Genomic DNA, 19,885 nt, shown 5'->3' on the forward strand with positions numbered 1-19,885 from the left:
TGCCCAACGTGGGGCTTGAATTCACAACTTGGAGATCAAGAGTTGCATGCTTTAGGGGTGCCTGGGTGGTTCAGTTGGTTAAGTGTCCAACTCTTGATTTTGGCTCGGATCATGATCTCATGTATCATGGGATTGAGCCCTGTGTTGGACTCTGTGCTGATAGTGCAAAGCCTGCTTGGGATATTCTCTCTCTCTCTCTCTCTCTCTCTCTCTCTCTCTCTCTCTCCCCCCCCCCCCAATAAATAAATAAACTTTATTTTAAAAAAAGAGTTGCATGCTCTACTGACTGAGCCAGCCAGATGCCCCCAAGCGACCCCAGAGTGACTTTTAGATGCTTAGGTGTTTTCATATGAATTAGTAATGTCATCTTTAAATCTGTATACCTTCTCTAGGAAGTGTGTTGTGATGTAATACCTTTCACATAAGTACATTTCTTGGGAAGAAGAAAAAGAAGAAACCATGCAATGCTTAGGAACAGAAACAAATGTGATCTCCATCCTGAACAGCATAGGTTGTGAATTTTAGGCTCTGGGGACACGGTGGTGAACCAGACCAAAACAAACCTCAGCCCTCCAGGTGCTCTCATTCTCTCTTGGGGAGATTGGAGGGGGCAGGGAGCGAGAGTCATACTGAAAGGCAGTGTCCTGAAAGGAAGGCCAAGCAGTTCTGTGAATGCCAGGGGCTGCGGAGGACAGACGTTATACAGGCTTCAGCTCTCAGGATTAGAAGGGACCTTAAAGGTCCTCGTTCAATCTGTTATTCGATGCCTCCATCTCATTTGTAACATTCCAAGTAAGTGATTGGTTCACCTTGAATCCTTCAGTGTCAGGAGAGCATGCTGCTTCCTGAGACGGTGTATTTCAGCTTTGCATGATTTTATTATTTTAATAACTTTATTTGTTCTGATACGCCTACTTCCAGGAAAAAATTGACACTTAATTTGAGAGTCCTATCGACGAGCTGGAAGTAAGGCTGCAGCCACGATCCCTTTGTTCCTGATCCCCAACTCCCTTGGATGGGGCACTGTTGAAGTGGCCCTTGGGGCTGTGCCCTCTGCCCAGTGTCCCTCCAGACCTGAGGCACCTGGACACTGAGCTGCCGCCATGTCAAACACAGACTCTTCTGTTGATGCTGCTACAGTGGGCGGCCTGGCGGGGCACCTCCCATCCCCAGAGCACATTTTTCAGAACATGAAACCAGAATCGAGCCATTGTTAGACTTGGACACAGAGGCTGTTCCTAACCAGAGTGGAGCTTCTTCCTCAAAATCTCAGCCTCAGTCCTGGGCGCTCAGCACCTAGTTTCCCCACGTTCCTTCGGAAGGAAGGAGGGCCACCCACCGTTACCCCCGCAAGTTGGAAAACTATGTGCGCATCTCTTAATTGAAGGTACCGTTGAGAGGAATCTAACAAATCCTTGATAGCTAACTAGCAAAATGCTCAGAATCTTCTGTGAAACTCACACATAAGCAGGATAAGCTCTGTGTCTGGAAACTTCTCTGTGTAGCTGGTATCTCCAGAAATGGCTGCCGTGCACTTTTTGCAACCGGTTTGACATCACACGCAGCGCCAGCCGCGCACACTTCAGTGTTTCCGGGGCCTTTTTTTAAAATTGTGATTTAAAAAGCACATGACATAAATTTACCTTCTTACCTATTTTTAAGTATACAGTTCAGTAGTGTTAAATATATTTATGTTGTGCTGAAACAGATGTCCAGAACTTTTTCATCTTGCAAATCTGAAACTCTGTCCGTTGAACAATCCTACCCACATTCCCTCCCCCCAGCTCCTAATAACCATCATTCTACTTCTGTTTCTATGACTTTCGCTGCTTAAAGATACCTCATATAAGTAGAATCATACTGTATTTTTCTTTTTGTGGCTGGCTTATTTCACGTAACATAATGTCCTCAAGGTTCACCCATGTTGTAGCATGTGACAGTATTTCCTTCCTTTTTAAAGCCGAAGGATATTCTGTTACGTGTCTGTACCACATTTTGTTTATCCATTCATACATCAGCGGGCACTTGAGTTGCTTCCTCCTCTTGGCTGTTGTGAATAGCACTGCTACGAACATAGGTGTGCTTTCAGTTATTTTGAATTTATACCCGAAGTAGGTTACTGATCACATGGTAGTTCGTTTTTTAATTTTTTGAGGAACCTTCATACAGTTTTCCATTGTAATTGCATCATACATTCCCATCAAGAGTACACAGGGGTTATAGTTTCTCCACATCCTCACCAACACCTGTTTTATTTTTTGTTTTGTTTTGTTTTTGATAGTAGTCATCCTGATGGATGTGAAGTGATATCTTGTGGTTTTGGTTTGTATCTCTCAGATGCATTCAGGTCCATTTTTCTGTAACTTGAAAAACCTTCAAACTTTCTGATTGCCACAAGCATATCTTTTCTGCTCCTCCAATGTACAGCCATACCCACCATGATGGCTATCCCAAACAAAAGTAAACAGCAAAGATATTGCACAATTTCAGTGACACTCAATAAATGGAGAATTTCCCTAAGCACTGTTCTTTAAGCAGTGCGCGCGCACGCGTGTGTGTGTGTGTGTGTGTGTGTGTGTGTGTGTGTGTGTTTATAAGTTACTATTGATGGTGTGTAAATATTCTGATCTTGGTGGTTCTGGCTGGGATCATGGTTTATATAAGAGAAGGTCATTAATATTTGTGACTCTATGAGTTATAACACTGGATTGCTTTGTATGTAGATATTATTTTAAATGCAGGGACTGTTTCCAGGTACAGATCTATAAATCTGGTCACAGGTCTACAAGTGTAGAATTAAAAAATTTTTTTAATGTTTATTTTTGAGAGAGAGAGAGATAGAGTATGAGCAGGGGAGGGGCAGAGAAAGAAGGGGAGACAGAATCCAAAGCAGTCTGCAGGCTCTGAGCTGTCAGCACAGAGCCCGACGTGGGGCTCGAACTCATGAACTGTGAGATCATGATCTGAGCCAAAGTCGGACATTTAACTAATGGGCCCACCCAGGCGCCCCTACAAATGTAGAATTTAGAACAGACTATACATGGCCCATTTGACATGTGGACTCTGCCAAGGCACCTGACAAAATACCTTGACTCAAAGCCTTCAACGTTTATTTTTATTTTTGGGAACTCAAAGCCTTAAAATACTCCCAAATCTACAGTAAACTCATTCATACGAAGAGCTCTCGGTCACTAGACCTGTCATGGGAGAATGCTTCCTCCAGAGCAGCTCGCAGGGATGGCAGGGTTTGCTTAGAGCTCAACAGAGGCGAGCCTGGCGTGGGGTCGGGCCCCAACAGCACTGCCACTTGGGAAGATCCCCTCCACCCCTGCGGCGGCCAGTAACGGGCTTCCTCGTTCTTTCAGAGGAGGCAGAGCTCGGCTGCTCCCATTTTGTTGGGCACCGCTCTCCCTCTGGTTGCTGACAGGCTGTCCTTCGCTGTTACCAAGGCTGAGTAACAGCAAGAGGATGGTTCCGAGGAGGCAGACACTTCTTATAGGACTTACTTTGAAAAATTCTGAGTTTCATTCAGATATATGCCAAGACCTTCCAGAGTAAGGTAATACTCAGATGTTCTTTTTTTTTTTAAACAGCATTTCTCTGATTTTTTTTTTTTAAGTTTATTTTTGAGAGAGAGAGAGAGAGAGCGAGCAAGGGAGGGGCAGAGAGCGAGAGGGAGACACAGAATCCCAAGCAGGCTTCCCTCTGTCAGCGCAGAGCTACTAGGCGGGGCTGAAACCCACGAACCGTGAGATCATGATCTCAGCCAAAATCAAGAGTCAGACGCTAAACCGACTGAGCCACCCAGGCGCCCCAATATTCAGATGTTCTTGATCACATGACAAAAAGAACATTTCTATACTAATTGTAGTTGAAGATTCTTTACTAATGAATATCTTCAAGTATAACCAGACACTGCAACATTGTTCAGTCTATTTCCATTTTATGATATTAACAAGCTCATTTATAAACAACCTTAACCAAAGAGGCAGTTATAGAGGAATACTATAAAGCCATTTTTCAAAAGTGTGAAAGAAAAAACAAAGTGTAAAAATACAATGACCAAATAATAGTGATGAATAATGGTGTTGGGTGGGGGGACCTGGAGGTTCCACAGAAAATCCAATCCAAGAAAAACTTTTGTAAATGAGCACAAAATGTAGGTCTGAGTATCTTGGGCATTTGATATCATAAGGAAAATAATATGAATCACATTGCTTTGGACTGTTAGGAAGTTCTTTCCATTCTGCCTTATACTTAAATCCACAAAATTATGCAGCAGGTATTTGTGATGGGACACTTAACATTCTTCTTGTGAGGCAGGTGGCGTGATAATCGCCACCTCCTTTCTCCAGAATTCTCTATCTCAGCTATTGCACAGTAAGTCCAGAAACCGTCTGCCCTGCATAGTCAGACTCGCACAGCCCCGAGGTCGGAATGGTACCAGGCCTGTGCCCCCTCCTCTAGCTGTAGCCTGTGCTTCCCTGCTTCTGTAATCGGTGGACACTGTATGGATGTGTTGGGATCTGTCGTCACTTCCCGAGTGCCATCTCAGTGGGACATGTGTTAGCATCCCAGGCCTGGGATTGAACGGGTCAGCGTAGATGAGCTCCGGTTCACAGCTGTGCTGTTGGCAAGCTGCTTTGTGGGCGGGGTGAGCCCCGCTGAGGCCTGACTGGGCTCTGGGTCTGGCCTGGTTTTTATCGATTGCGCGCTGCGGGTCAGCGAGTCCACAGGGTATGTGTGTGCCTGTGAGTTTTCTGGCCTCAAGTCCTTGGCCTGGGAGTGGTTCCTCCCCCTTCAGGGACTTCACTGTTCCAACTGATCCTTTCAAAGCCCAGACTTGATATCGCAACCAGGGTTGGTTTGCAGAAATCTCAGCCTCAGATGCTTGAAACCTTCTAGCTCTCTATCTTTCTGTCCTTTATCTTGGAAAGGAGACTGAGTTTTATCACGTTGAAACCCCGGAGCATGTGGAGTATCCGGGGTATTGGGTGTGTTGGGATAATCTGGGGTGTTGGGAGAATGGCCATCCCTTGTGACTGGGGTTCGGTCTCCTGTCTTCTCCACAGAAGGACCTCATTGCTGCATTTGACAGCGGAGACCAGAAGGTGTTCTTCGATCTGTGGGAGGAGCACGTTCCCAATTCCATCCGTGATGGTGACCCCCTTGCCCAGAAGTTGGAATTCTATCTTCACATCCATTTTGCCATCTATCTTCTGAAGCACTCCGTGGGGAGACCTGTAGGTTCCTCTTGTGACTTGTGTGGGTCTGAGTGCTGTGTTCAAGGAGGATGTGCGCTGTTTGTTTTGCAGTTGAGCATTAATTTAGTTTTTGTAGCCGTTTTATCGTATTGCTTCCAAGGAGTAGGTGTCTTGTGTCCTGTGAATGATTTTCTTTCTTTCTTTTTTTTTTTTTAACGTTTATTTATTTTTGAGAAGGAGAGAGAGAGACAGAGTATGAGCAGGAGAGGGACAAAGAGAGAGGGAGACACCGAATCCGAAGCAGGTTCTAGGCTCTGAGCTGTCAGCACAGAGCCCGATGCGGGGCTCGAACTCACAAACTGTGAGATCATGACCTGAGCCAAAGTCTGACCATTAACCGGCTGAGCCACCCAGGCACCCCTGTGAATGATTTTCTATCTGATTCCCAGCAGTTTATTTTCTAGTTTACATGGAGAGTTAATAATTTCTGTCTTACAAGCTGCATGGTTTTCCCCAATGCCTCAAATTTTTGAAAACTCAGCAAAATAAAGTTTCCTTATTTGGCAATTTGAAATATATACATGTATGTCTAAGAAAACAGCTACTGAGACCACATATTAGACTGTCATAAGAGAAGTTTAAGTTTAAGCCGCGGAAAGACGCCAGTTGACGAAGGTCCATTTGAGCACTGGCTGAATGGCCACCGCAGGCCGTGCGCAGGTGTGCGGAGGGCAGGGCCTGAGTGTCTCCGAGTGTAGAATGCGTGACATAAGGGAGCAGGGCCATGCTGACATTTGACCGCGTGCATTTCTTTAGTGGCTTCTCCTTGTATTAGCTACTGCCCCAGCACCTGTGTTCACTCATTAAAATATCAGGGGGGCCAGAGGAGGGGTGAGTGGTGGAGGGAGCGGCTCCACAGTACATCGTGGTAGCTTTAGAGTACATCAGGACAGTGCTCACGGGGGGTGAGATCATGGGAGATTTTCACTTTCTTTATACTTATTCCTGTTCTATAAAGAAAATCAATCAATGTTGCATCTTCTTTTAAGCCCGGTGGCCAGAAGAGGGCTTCACAGTGGAGCTGCTACACTTGATCTTAGCCAAAAGGCCGAGAAGCGATTCACAGTGTAGACAAAATGAGATGCATTGATTGGAAACAGACACACACAGGGCACACGTAACTGGGGCGGCCAGGTGGTCAGGGAAGGAGAGCACCCAGTTCCAGGCTGAGCGGCTCAAAGAGGCGCAGGAGGAAATCGAAGCCTGAGGGGGACTTGAGTTGCCTTGGATCTCACAGAACCGGCGAAGCCCGCAGGATCAGTCCTTAGCTTCAAAAGGAAAGGAGGAATGCTGTGGAAGCTTCTGTTTCAAAAAACTGTAAAGGTCCACCTGTTCACCTTTAGACGTCTCACCTGAGGGAGTCCTGGGGATGCAGACAAATGTTTATGATAATCTGACGAGGGAAAACAGTGCAGATACCTAATAATGGGGGACTTGGTTAAGGAAGTTGTAATAGACCCATAAAGTGAGGTTTTGTCCTGCCAGTAGAAATGATGTCTAGAATTTTAAGGACATGAGAAAATAGCAATAATAAAGTAAAAGGGCCGTATATTGAACTAGATACCTAGTTCTCTTTAATCCCTGACAAAGTTTGATCAAGGAGTGAAATTGGGGGTGGTGTTAGAATGGCTGGAGAGAGCCTGCTTCCTGGGCCTCGTGGGGAGGATGCCACCAACGTGGCTGGAACTGAAGGAGCCTCGGAGAAAGGGTGGGATGGACAGGGGGCTGGATGTCCAGCAGGAGACCCCGGGCGAGCATCTTCCCTTCTTTGCAGGACAAAGAGGACCTGGATGAGAGGATTTCTTATTTCAAAACCTACCTGGAGACCAAAGGGGCGGCGTTGAGCCAGACCACAGAGTTTCTCCCTTTCTACGCTCTGCCTTTTGTTCCCAACCCCATGGTACACCCCTCGTTTAAAGAGCTCTTCCAGGTGAGTGACAGCCTCTGAATCTTGAATCAGATCCCAGGCCACATTGTGGTTTCATCTTGTATACGCTAGTGGTTTCTGAATGATGCTGTAAAAACACTCTAAAACTTGCTTGTTTTCAGATCATTTCTTTGACAAACTTCCCTTATGCCATAGAGTATGATTTTTGGTTGTACTGAGACTTGTTAACCCAGCCTGACATAAATATTCTTAAGTGTACGCACTTCCTAAATCATTCTGTGCATCCTTTTTTTGGTATTGAAAGGACAAGTCTTCCAATTACATTGAAAAATAGTAGCGTGAAAAGAACTAGGTTATTTTACATAACTGCCGGCCATGTATGTTTTAATTTGTATTCAGAGTCTCACTTGCTTGGCGTATGTCCGATTACCTGGCTGTTACTATTATTTCCTTCAGACTACTTGCCTGTAGCTGTTTTAGTTGTTATATTTCACATTAGTTGACATTTCAGCATACTACTTACTATCAGTGTTTGTTTATCCATTGTAGTAATTTTTATTGACCTAATAAAATTAAGATGTCCCCTGAGAGACTTATTAAAGTGTGTTTAAGAGACAGAAACAATAGTGATGCAGTTTGCTTTTCCTAAAGAAAGATCTCACAGAATCTCTTTGGAGAGTCCTCTATGCCACTGAACAACAGATACACTTCTCTTTCCAAAGCCAGCATATCTCCGTTTCCTATCCTGTTATAATTTAGTCGCACGACTTCCATCACTCCTAAAAAGTAGCTGCTAAATTTAGAAGGCCAGGTAGCTGACTGATTCCATCAAAGCTGGCTCGTTGTAGAGTAGCCGAAGTTGAATTCTGTGTTTGTGTTTCTTTGTCTGTCCAAATTTAGTTTTACCCCCTTCCTCTCCCAGGAGGTTGAAGATATAAAATGGTTAGGAAGGTGATGGAACTTGAAAAGAAATGTTAGATTTTCTCAGAGTGAAGACTTCGGTTTATGAAAATGATGGTGCGGTAATGTGGCCCCAGCTTAGGTCCAGGCAGGGGTGCAGCTGGCAGTCAGGGACGGGTCCAGCTGAGGCTGCCGTGGGCACCTGGCCTGCTCTCGCATGGCATTCTGAGGCAGAGTTCAGTATTCACGGGGAGTCATTTTATTCCATTGTTTTTACTTTTGTTACTCTCTACATGTTCTTTCAATGGCCATCCTACATGCTTTAGTATGTTTCTGTAATAAAATCTAAAGCTAATATCTGCGTCCTCTTCGTGCAAGGACCTTGGGATGCATTAGCCTCATTCACCCCTTTCCCAGTTTACTTGCTCTTGTTGTCCAGTATTTGAGTTATATATTTTAACCCCACACGTTACAGGTATTACTATTTTATTCCATCTGTGTGCGTATAGATTTGCCCTTATATTTGCCAGCATTTGTTCCGTCTTGCATGAAGGACCTTCCATCAGAAATCATTTTCTCATCTGCCTTATGTACATTCCTTTAGAATCAACTGTACTTGAAGATCCCTTTCAGTTCTCGTTTGTCTGAAATGTCTTGGTCGCTTTCTCAGATGGGGTGCAGACTGGTAGGTTTACAACTGGTTTCCTTTATTACAGTGAAGGTATGATTGTCCCCTCTCCTCGCCCCATTGCTGCTGTTGGAAGTTGGCCATCAGTCTACTTGCTGCTCCTGTGTGGGCGCTCTGTCTCGCTTCTCTGGCCGTTAAGATTGTGTAATTTCACTACGATGTGTCTGGGGATAGATTTCTATTTTTACTTGGGCTTTGTTGGGCTTCCTGGATGTGATGTTTTGTGTCTTTCAACAACTCTGGAAAATCGTTTTCTCTTCATACATTGCCTCTTCCCCGTTCTCTTTATGATCTTCTTCTGGGTATCTGATTAATCTACATTTAATCTACAGATCTGATGAAATCTGCATTAGACTTGCTCATTCTGTCTTCTGTGTCTATTTTTTCTTCATTAAAAAAATTGTGACAGAATACACATAAAATTTGTCATCTCTGCCATCGTGAAGTGTACAGTTGAGTAAGTGTCAAGTACGTTCACAATGTTGTGCCCTCCTTGTCCCTTAACATCTCATATGTCCCATCTTGTGATCTCTGTCTGGGCTGTATTCTGGGTGATTTATTCACACCTATTTTCTCGTTCCCAGATTTACCCATCAAACTGTGTCCAATCTGTTCTTTAATCTCTTCATTGAATTTGTAATTTCAATTATTTTTAGAGTCTTTTATTCTTTGCTCATATTTTCAAGTCTCTCTCATTTCTTTACCATATTAAACATTTGTTTTATATTCTTTATCTGTTAATTTTAATATCAGGAGCCTTTGTAGATTTGATCCTGCTGTGTTTTGTGTCTTCTGGTTCTCATTCATGGGTCTTATTTCTTTTAAAAAAAAATTTTTTTTTTAGGTTTATTTATTCTCAGAGAGAAAGAGAGTACGAGCAGGGGAGGGGCAGAGAGAGAGAGAGAATCCCAAGCAGGCCCTGCACTGTCAGCATGGAGCCCAATGTAGGACTTGATCTCAGGAACCACGAGATCATGACCCAAGCCAAAATCAAGAGTCGGGTGCTTAACCGACCAAACCACCCAGGTGCCCATCCTTGTTTAAAAAAAAAAAAAAATCAGTTATTTTGAGTTTTGATAATGAGTTTATTTTATGTGGGACTTGTAGGGATTTTTTTTGAGGCCTGAGTGCAGTTTGATTCTTTCAGAGAAGACCTGTGTTTGCATCTCCATCATCTAGGGCATTCCCAACCCAGAATCATTTTATTTTTTTAAATTTTTTTTTTCAACGTTTATTTATTTTTGGGACAGAGAGAGACAGAGCATGAACGGGGGAGGGGCAGAGAGAGAGGGAGACACAGAATCGGAAACAGGCTCCAGGCTCTGAGCCATCAGCCCAGAGCCTGACGCGGGGCTCGAACTCACGGACCGCGAGATCGTGACCTGGCTGAAGTCGGACGCTTAACCGACTGCGCCACCCAGGCGCCCCCAGAATCATTTTAAATCAAATTCTTTGTTCAAGGCTTTGGGAACCACACAGACAATGTCAGTTTAGGCTGCAATTTTTAATGGGACTGGTTTGGGTTATGAACTTTCACATGAAGTTTTTCCTCCCTTCTACCTAATGTCAAGGTCAAGACAGGTAGACTTCCTTGCTGTCCCCTTCTAGGCAGTGGATTGATTCATCCTTGAATTTTTCCTGATGGCATAGCCCTTTGGGATCCCAATTTAAAAAATTTTTTTAACATTTATTTATTTTTGAGAGACAGAGACAGAGCACAAGTGGGGGAGGAGCAGAGAAAGAGAGACACACACACAGAATCCGAAGCAGGCTCCAGGCTCTGAGCTCTCAGCACAGAGCCCAACGCGGGGCTTGAACTCACAAACTGTAAGATCATGAATAGCACTGAAGTTGGACGCTTAGCCAGCTGAGCCATCCAGGTGCCCTGGGATCCCAATTTTATGCAAGGGTCTTTTAGATTGTTTACTATGAGCATCTGGATCCTATTGTCTTCCGTCTTGTGACAGCTCTTAGAACTGAAGTTTAAGGTCTTCAAGACTCTGGGTTATCCTTAGAGTGAAAACGCATTTTTAGCCTCTGCCTTTCCTTTCATGCCACTTAGGGATGCATTTTATAAGATGGTTTATTTATCCAACTTTTTTAGTTGTTTTCATTGCTTTTTCAGGTTATCATTTCTGCTGAGCTGCCAGAAAAGGAAATTCCTTTGTAGCGATTGTAGTGAGCTCTTTTCAGCAAACTCAGTTTGTCAGTGAGCATCTCCATGCAGAAATACTTGGGTATTCCTCTAATGATTACTTCCAGAAAAACTTTTGGGTGCTTATATAGCAAGAGCCAAGTTAAGCTTAATTAGTGAAGACCGAAAGAAATGGAAGGAATTCTTGTATGCCCTGCGAGGTGGGAGAAGGCAGCGGGTAAGCGGGTAAGCGGGGAGAGTCCAGCATTGAGCTCTGCCCCCTGCCCCCCAGGAATAGCCCACTCTTACTCATTTCATATATTAGGGTTCTGGGCAAGATTTTGAGTGATCAGATGGCTTTGCTGTTGGGAAAAAACAAGTCAGACAATCACTCTAGTGTAAAGTCCGCATTCTACAAGTGAAGAAACTATGACACGAAGAGGGTGAGTGGCTTTGTGCAGGCGGTACAGCAGAACCAGCCCCGTGCTTCCCTCGTCCCATGGGAGCTGGGGAGGCAGGTGCCCATTGGACTTGGGAAACGTCCTTGTTCTCAAACAGAAGAGTAAGAGCAGTCAAGAAGAAAAAAATAAGGGATTTATTGCCCAAAGAGGTTCTATCGCAGTGTTATTTATCCCTGTCATTAGCAGAGCATCATAAGGTCAGTAGTTAAGTTGGAAATACAGATTTGTTGGTTATGCAAAATAGTAGTCAGCAACAGAGCAATTTAGCTGCAAGTCTACATGTCCCAAAGGTTTTGTTTTGTTTTGTTTTTTAAGATGTCTTGATTTATGTTGACCAACATAGCAGTCCTTTCCCGCGATTCTCTCCTGTGCATTGAACACAGAAGCCTCGAGCTGCGGCACGCTCTGTCAGCTTCCCGCGGCTGCCGTGACAAAGGGCCACAGAGTGGGGGCTTCAATGGCAGAAACTTCCTGTCACAGGTCAGGAGGCCAGAGGTCTGAAATCAAGGTGTTGGCAGGGTCGCGCTCCCTGCGAAGCCTGTAGGGGGGAGGCGCCTTCCTTGCCTCTTCTGGCTTCTAGTAGCTTCTAGTAGTTTCAGGTGTCCCTTGGCTCATGGCAGCATACTCCAGTCCCCAGTCTTTGCAGGCCCATCTTCTCTCTGTGTCTGTGTCTAAATTTCCTTCTTGTAAGGACACTGGTTATGTTGGATGAAGGACCACCCTAGTCCAGTACAACTCATCTTAGCTAATTACATCTACAGCAGCCCTGTCAGTGCCCTCACATTCTGAGGAGGTTGGGACTTCAGCGTATCTTTTTAAGGGGATGCAATTCAACCCATAACACACATTATAGATAAAGAGATCGTGCCATGTCAGGGATTTACACAATCTTAATTTTTAATTTTTATTTATTTATTTTTAATGTTTATTTGTTTTTGAGAGAGAGAGAGAGAGAGAGAGACAGAGCGTAACAGGGGAGGGACAGAGAGAGAGGGAGACACAGAACTCGAAGTGGGCTCCACGCTCCGTGCTGTCAGCACAAAGCCTGATTCGGGGCTTGAACTCAAGAACTATGATTATGACCTGAGCCGAAGTCGGATGCTCAACCTACTGAGCCACCCAGGTGCCCCTACACAATCTTTTTAAAATATAAGACAGTATTTTTTCAAAAAGCCAGATGATGCCCTGGGTAGAATGGGTGGGGTGGGAGGTGTGGACCAGGACGATGAGCTGGGGGTGGGGCAGGACCTAAGAGGTAAGTAGATACGAAGTTTTAAAGATATTGCTTCTTTTTTGTGGAGCTTCTTGGTTTGGGTGGTAGGTATTCTTGCATAAAGGTTGTAAGGAAAATTGTCCTGAGAAAGATAATTGCTTGTCACACTTTTACTACTTAAGTCCTTTCCTTTTCAGTGAGCATTATTTGAGATAAATAATTAAGGGACAAGTCAAACTAAAAGTATATCATAATTCTTGACGTGATGCGGTATTTAAGGCAGATAACAGCTTCTGTCCTTTTCTTATCTAGATGAAATTTATGGAAATGAGTCTTTTTCTTTGGGAAACTTTTAGTAACTTAGTGATAACTGGGTGTGCCTGCCAGCGCCTTATACACTTAAACTATACTGAATTCTTCTTGGCATTCAACCTAATAAGGTTATTTGTCATGCCTGTGTTTAAATCACATGAAATATTCAAATCATGTACAGGGTTCTTTTTTCCTTGTTTATGAAAGAACTCTGTTCTTTCTTCCTGCTGTGGGTATTTGAATCTTTTATAAAGAATTGGTCAGATGTCCTAAAACCTATTTTTCGCAGCATCACACAACAGCCAAGGCATCTGCTTTTGATTTCAGTAACTGTGTTGGATAGGGTTATTTAAACCAAAGGCCACACACAATTTGACAACGCTGTTGGCATTTAATGATGTAGTACTCTATTATTTTTCTTTGTGTGTGTTTTTTTTTCTTCAGGATTCTTGGACTCCAGAATTAAAGTTGAAGTTGGAAAAGTTTCTGGCTTTAATTTTTAAAGCCAGTAACACGCCAAAGCTTTTAACATTATACGTATCCTTTTGAAGCAGATGGAGACCCCCCCCCCCACCCCCCACCCAGGGCCCTGGAGTAGCGCACTGGCTTAGGTTGCCTCATGAATAGGGATAATTGATACTGTTGCTTTCATATTTATGAGTTGTGTGAAGCATTAATGGGAGAGTGTGTCAAGGCACATAAAGGGAATTCCAGGTAGAGGGAACAGCACATGCAAAAGGACTGAGAGTATATTTAGGAAACGACACAGAATTCAGTATTGCTGGAACGGGAGAGAGAAAGACACTAGGCAGGGCCGGCACAGAGATTTGCGTGAGGTCTTGTAAGTAATGAGGAGCCTTTGAAGCATTTTAAGCAGGAGGATACCATGCTCATACTCACATTAAAAAAAAAAAAAAAAAAAAAAAAATCAATCCTTGTATTCCTGATTATAAAATTGACCATAATTTTTATAGAAAATTTGGAAAGCACAGAAATGCATTTGTATACATACATGTACCCAGAAGTACGTAATGTTTAAGCATACATACCTGTCACGTGTGTATTCTTAAATATTTTTATCAAACGAAGAGAGCATTTCCGCATTTCATTAAATATCCTTCGAAAACAGGTTGTTTCCTCAAAAGTTTAAACACAGAGTTACTATATGACCCAGCAGTTCCACTCCTAGCTGTGTACCCCAGGGAGCTGAAAACATGTCTACACGGCACCTTGTATACTAATGTTCACAGCAGCGTTACTCAGAACAGCCAAGAAGTGAAGACAACCCAAGTGTCCGTCAAGGGAGGAATGGATAAATAAGATGAATGGATAGTATTCAGGCTTGTAACAGAATGAAGTACTGACGCGCTGCAACGTGGACAGACCTCGAAAACATTCTGCTGAATGAGCGAAGCCACACATGACAGGTTGCATGTTATATGATTCTATCTGTATGAATCTATCCAGAAAGGGCAAAGCAATAGAGACAGCAGATGAGCGGTTGCCTGGGGCCAGGGAGGGTAGGTAAACTGGGGATGACTCCTCATGGGTACAGGGTTTCTTTTGGGGGGTGATGAGAATTTTCTAGAATTGATTGCGGTGATGGTCGCACAACTCTATGAATAGACTGAAAACCATTGAAATATATACTTGAACTGAGTGAGTTATACATGGATTATGTCTCAGTGAAGCTGTTACCAAAAAAATTAAGAAAACCCAAACCAAACAAATACTTTGCCCTCAGTCATGTGGCCGGGTGTGTGTGAGCTGAGATTTGAACTCAGGCAGTCTGGCTTCAGAATCTGTGATCTCAGCTACTATGCTCTGTGGCTGTCTTCCCAGTCTCAGTGTCCTTAGGGTAAAGCTTTAGAATGAAGGGGCAGAGTTGAAGGGTACGAGTTCAGTTTCCTTTTTAGTAGAATGTTCAGTAGCAGTGGGGAACGTCTTTTGAAGGGGGTCAGGAGGCCACTTAGGGGGCTACCGAATAGGGTAAGACTTGCATGCATGCAGCAGTAATTGAGCTGGAAAAAGGTGATTCACTTGAGAGTGAGCCTCCAAGTACTGAGAAGTTAGTACCTGTCTCAGCTATATATATAGCAACATTAGGAAACGGCCTTTACTCTCCTGAGAATTGCTTTTCACCTTGCTAAGGCTTTCTCAGCTTGGCCACGCAACGTGAAATACCGTGAGTACTTTATCTTCATTGCTTGTTTTCCTCAACTTCTTTCTCATCCCAGAAGGAGAATGGACAGAGTAACAAAGGTAAATCATGTAGATTAACATTTTTTTAATATTAACATTTTTAATGTTTATTTTTAAGAGAAAGGCAGAGACAGCATGAGCTGGGCAGGGGCAGAGAGAGGGAGACACAGAATCCGAAGCAGGCTCCAGGCTCTGAGCTGTCAGCACACAGCCCAACACAGGGCTCGAACTCACAGGCTGCAAGATCATGACCTGAGCCGAAGTCGGACGCTCAACCGACTGAGCCACCCAGGCGCCCCTAGATTAACATTTTTTAAAGAACAACTTGGCCAACTCAAGTTTTGAGCAGTAGGCTAGGGACAGAGATGGTGAGAATTTGTGCATTTGGCAAACATGGGCTTTAAAAGTCTACATTATTTTTTAATTTAAAAGATGAAAGTCTATCTATGAAGTATTTTGTGATCAAGTTTGTGATTCCTTGAGGCCCACTTTGCAGGACGGCTGGCCTTAGCTACGTCTTGTGTATCAGGTGACTAAGACCCAGAGAGATGAAGAGAAGAGAACCCAAGCAATATCCCGAAGGAATGGGGCTGCAGCCCAGCCAGAGACCCAGTGCAGCATGGGTGCCAGAAGTATCATTTTAGGAACTTCCACTTATACCTGGAACTAGTCTAGTGGGGTCTTATTTACGTAGCAATGGAACACCCATCTTAGAAGCATTTCCATTTTTTTGCATTCAGTTTAGGAATTCCAGGCTTAAGGTTTTAGCATAAAAAGATGGTTTTCCATTATTAGTCTTTTTTTTTTTTTTTTTTTTGCTAGAACTATCCCATTTTTCAGTAAGGCAAGAAAAATTCAGTTAATATGAAGTCAGTGGCCACAATTGTGGTGCTTTGCCTAAGTTTTGTCTTTGATCCTACGTTACAAAAAGTGCTTAAATTAACATTGGAAAGGGTGGATGATGATGTGTTTCATGCCTTTGTGAGTTTTGGTGGCATAGTCCTCAGTCCCCAGCAGGTGGAGTGTTACCACAGGAAACAGCACATTTGCCCTTCTCACAGCAGGGCAATGTTAGAGAGGATCTCAGAACTTCCTGTCTTTGTTTTTCCACGGTCTTTTTTAAAGTTTTGTAAAACAAAAAAAGCTGGGGGTGGGGTGGGGTGTAGGGTTAGTAAATTATTTATCTCTTTGCTTTCCAACACAAGGAAGGCGGGTTCAGCTTCAGATGAGGAAAGTCTGAGTGCTTCCTTTTGCCTTGTACAGCCTTGCATCTCCCCCACCCAGCAGTCCTGCTCAGGTGAATGGTCCTGCCAGCTGCCCCCTCCCACTCCCCCCACCCCCCCCACCCCCACCCCCCCCCCCCCCCCCCCCCCCCCCCCGGTAGCTCAGAGGGATAAGCCCCACGATCCTTCACTGGGAAGCATCAGTCTATGCCTGAGCACAGAAGAGCTGGGCCACAGATGTGGCCTCATCGGGTCAACATGGAATCCTCTAAGGGTCACCAGGCTGTGGCCTTGGAGCTCGCTGAGGCTGCTCTGTCCCCAGTAAAGTTGTGCCCGAGTCTGAGTTCCAGCAGCTCTCTTCAGGTCCTCAGGCCTGCTCCCTGAAGAGTTAGTATGGTTCCCAGGCCAGTTTTCTCATGTTCAGAACAGTGGGTATTCTTTTTTTTTTTTTTTTTTTAATGTTTATTTATTTTGAGAGAGGGAGCAGGGGAAGGGCCGAGAGAGAGAGAATCCCAAGCAGGGTCCACATGGAGCCCGACATTGGACTCGATCCCATGAGCTGTGAGGTCATGACCTGAGCTGAAACAGAGAGTCAGACACTCAACCGACTGAGCCACTCAGGCAGGTGCCCCAGAACAGTGGGAATTCTTAAATTGTGCCGGGCATTGGGTCCCGCCCTGCAACTCCTGGAAATGCACCCTTGCCCCCCCGTTTCTGTTTCTGTTTCGACCTAGCAAACCATCTCAGGCTTAGTGGCATAAAACAACAATGTCCCCTTATTATCAGCATCACCTTGCCTGGCCTGGAACCGTGTGCTTAGGCATTTCTCCCTGGCTGTCTCGTGGGTTCAGGGGAGCCATCCCCAAGGCTTCCTCACCCATGTGCACCTGGTGGCCAGTGCTGAGGCGCCCGACTGGAACACCTCTGTGACCTGGGCTTTCTTGTGGCATGGTGGCTGGGTTCCCAGGATGAATGTCCCCAGAGAGAGCCCGTGGAAGCTGTGTCACCTTTTCTAAACCAGCCTCTCGAGGAACTCTGTGTCATTTCTGCTGCAGTCTCTTCATCAGAAGCAAATTCCTAAAGCCAACTCACATTCAAAGGAAGGAGAATGACGTTCCACCTCTTGATGGGAAGGAGTGTCAAAGATCTGGCCATCATATTTTAAAACCACTACCCCACCGGCATCCTTTGAGTTTCAGAAAATCGCCCTAGTTCTCCAGTGATCCTCGTTCAGACTCGGTCTTTGGACCCCTAGGCACTGGCGGAGGGAAAGTGGAGGGAAACCTCCCTCATTCCTGAGTCTCAGCCAGCCCTTGTCACCCCAACGTACCCCGAAGCTTTTGAGGACAACTTTCTGCCAGGAACCAGTCCTGTCTTTCAGAAGTGGCCCAGTTTTATGGATAAAATAAACCTGGGAGGGAGGGGGAGTGTAAAGGGAAGAGCCTGTGTTTTTCTACAGATCTTCCCTTCGGATTTCAGCAAGGAGACCAGGGTGTGTGAGCCCTCTTTAGGTTTGATTTTAATTGAGTTTTCTGAGGCTAGCCAAGCAGAATGTCGGTGGAATTGAGCCTGGCAGGCGCAGCGTGTGTCCGTGGCTGAATAAGCCCCATGATGCAGTATTGCCATGGAGATCAGAGGTGAGCTCCACAGGGCACTGGTACCAGGGGCTCAGGCCCAGGCCCCATGTCGTGACAGCCCCTTGTCACCAGTTTGTCCCCTCCTCCCACAGTTACTGCTGCAGTGACCACAAGGCGCAGACATGCTCCCAGTTTATTTGAATTCTAGACTTAGGTGTTGTTTTTTACATTGAATGGTTGGACAATATCATTATTCTGCGTATCTTGAGAGGAAGGTTTCATGAGTCAGATTTCCACAAGCTTTTGAAGAAGGTAAGAAGAGTGCTTGGAGTAGAAAATTCTCTCAAAAGGAATTACATTTTAAAATGGTACTTAGAATAAAAACTCAGGTTGGAAATACAGCATATTGTCTTACTATTTTACCTAGCCATCCAAAAAAGTTACAGAGGGGTGCCTGGGTGGCTCAGTCAGTTAAGCATCTGACTCCTGGTTTCAGCTCAGGTCGTGATCACCAGGTCCATGGGTTTGAGTCCCTCGGTGGGCTCTATGCTGATGGCACAGAGCCTGCTTGGGATTCTCTTTCCCTCTCTCTCTGCCCTTCCCCTGCTCGCATGCGCTCTCTCTCAAAAAATAAATAAATAAATAAATAAAATAAAAAAATAATAAAAAGGTATAGAAATGGTATCTTTTAGCATTTCTGCCATCCGTTGATCTGACCTCTTCAGAAAATGAGCAACTGACTGTTTTTCTAGAGTTTAGAGCCCTAAATGGTATTTTTAAAATGATGATCTATATTCACAGTACTCGTGGATTAGCAAAATAGCAAAGCTGATTTATATCTGAATACAAAGAAGAAAGAGTATGTCATATTATAAAGTTAGAGTGATTGATTTCAGATTTTTAGATGTTAGAAAAATAGTTCCATGTATTTAAAATATATCATTTTGTCTTGAGCAACAAAGGGGTCTCTAAAGTTAAATCTCATCCACTCTTTAAAAAAAAAAAAAAAAAGGCAACGTATTTAAAGGAGAAGTGTTGAGAGACAACTTGATGGCTTGGCCATGGAGGGAGAACTCTATCACTTTTGTTAGTGTTTCATCGGATGCTGGAATTACCAGAAAACTTTCTGTGACCTTAACTGACATTCTTTTAATTGTATATATCTCTTTGTTTAAAACTAGGGAAGTACTTCTTTGGACTTTTGTACAAATTATGTAAGTAGTTGTGAAATATGAAATAACTCAGACAGTTTCGTTAATATAAGCTGGGATTTCTAGTAACACCTCTCCACTCAAAGTTGAGCTCTTGCACGGCAAGGGATCTTGGCTTAGTGGTCCTTGTCTCATGAAACTTTTGAGAAGGAAAAAAGAGTGAAAGTTCTTTTTACCCTCAGACATAAAGTTGAGATCTTGGAGCTGGAGCCGAATCGCTTAACAGTAACGGCCAGGTCCTGTTTGTAGCCAGTTAAGGTGTCCTCTGGGTGACATCTCTGTACCACAGGCTGTTCTGTCCAATGGTGTATTTGAACTGGTCACAGATATTTCAGCCCGACTGCCTGCTTCTCTCCTTTCTGTGGCTGCTGGCAGTTAGGTATTTTTCCTCAGGTGTGCCATACTTTGACACTGTCATAAATTCCAATTCTGAGTTCCTAAGGCAGAAGTGCCACAAGTAGTCCCTTACGTTTAGTTAATCGCACAGTGACTTTCTGAGGAGAGTTCCTTTGTGCAGTCCTCTTTTGAGGGGACAACTTTGGACACTTTTTTTCTTTCTTTCTCTTTCTTTTTTCTCTTTCTTTCTTTCTTTCGAGAGCACAGCAGGGGAGAGTGGGAGGAGGCAGAAGGGGGAGAGACAGAATTTTAAGCAGGCTCCGTGCTTAGTACCGAGCCTGACGTGGGGCTCGATCCCACGACCCTGGGATCACAACCCAAGCCAAAATCAGAAGTTGGATGCCCAGCTGACTGCACCACCCAGGTGCCCCAATTTGGGGACTTTTATATTGATGATTTGTGAGGTTATTTGCCCC

General features: G+C 44.3%; 1 protein-coding gene across 12 annotated transcripts in view; it reads left to right on the plus strand.

Annotated features, from left to right (window-relative positions):
* ARMC9 (armadillo repeat containing 9) overlaps positions 1-19,885 on the plus strand; it is a 150,950-nt gene that overhangs the window by 9,203 nt on the left and 121,862 nt on the right. For 9 of the 12 annotated variants that reach the window (XM_086719912.1, XM_086719914.1, XM_086719913.1 and 6 more), the window contains exons 4-7: positions 5,073-5,243; positions 7,039-7,194; positions 13,305-13,397; positions 15,098-15,122. In XM_086719912.1, coding sequence (XP_086576038.1) covers positions 5,073-5,243; positions 7,039-7,194; positions 13,305-13,397; positions 15,098-15,122 — 445 coding nt within the window. The remainder of the gene's footprint in view (positions 1-5,072; positions 5,244-7,038; positions 7,195-13,304; positions 13,398-15,097; positions 15,123-19,885) is intronic. The other 3 variants (XM_086719916.1, XM_086719917.1, XM_086719918.1) reach the window with 3 other exon arrangements.

The sequence above is a fragment of the Puma concolor genome, chromosome C1 (genome assembly GCF_028749965.1).
Source record: "Puma concolor isolate L17-30 chromosome C1, mPumCon1.1.hap2, whole genome shotgun sequence".
NCBI classification, from domain to species: Eukaryota; Metazoa; Chordata; class Mammalia; order Carnivora; family Felidae; genus Puma; species Puma concolor.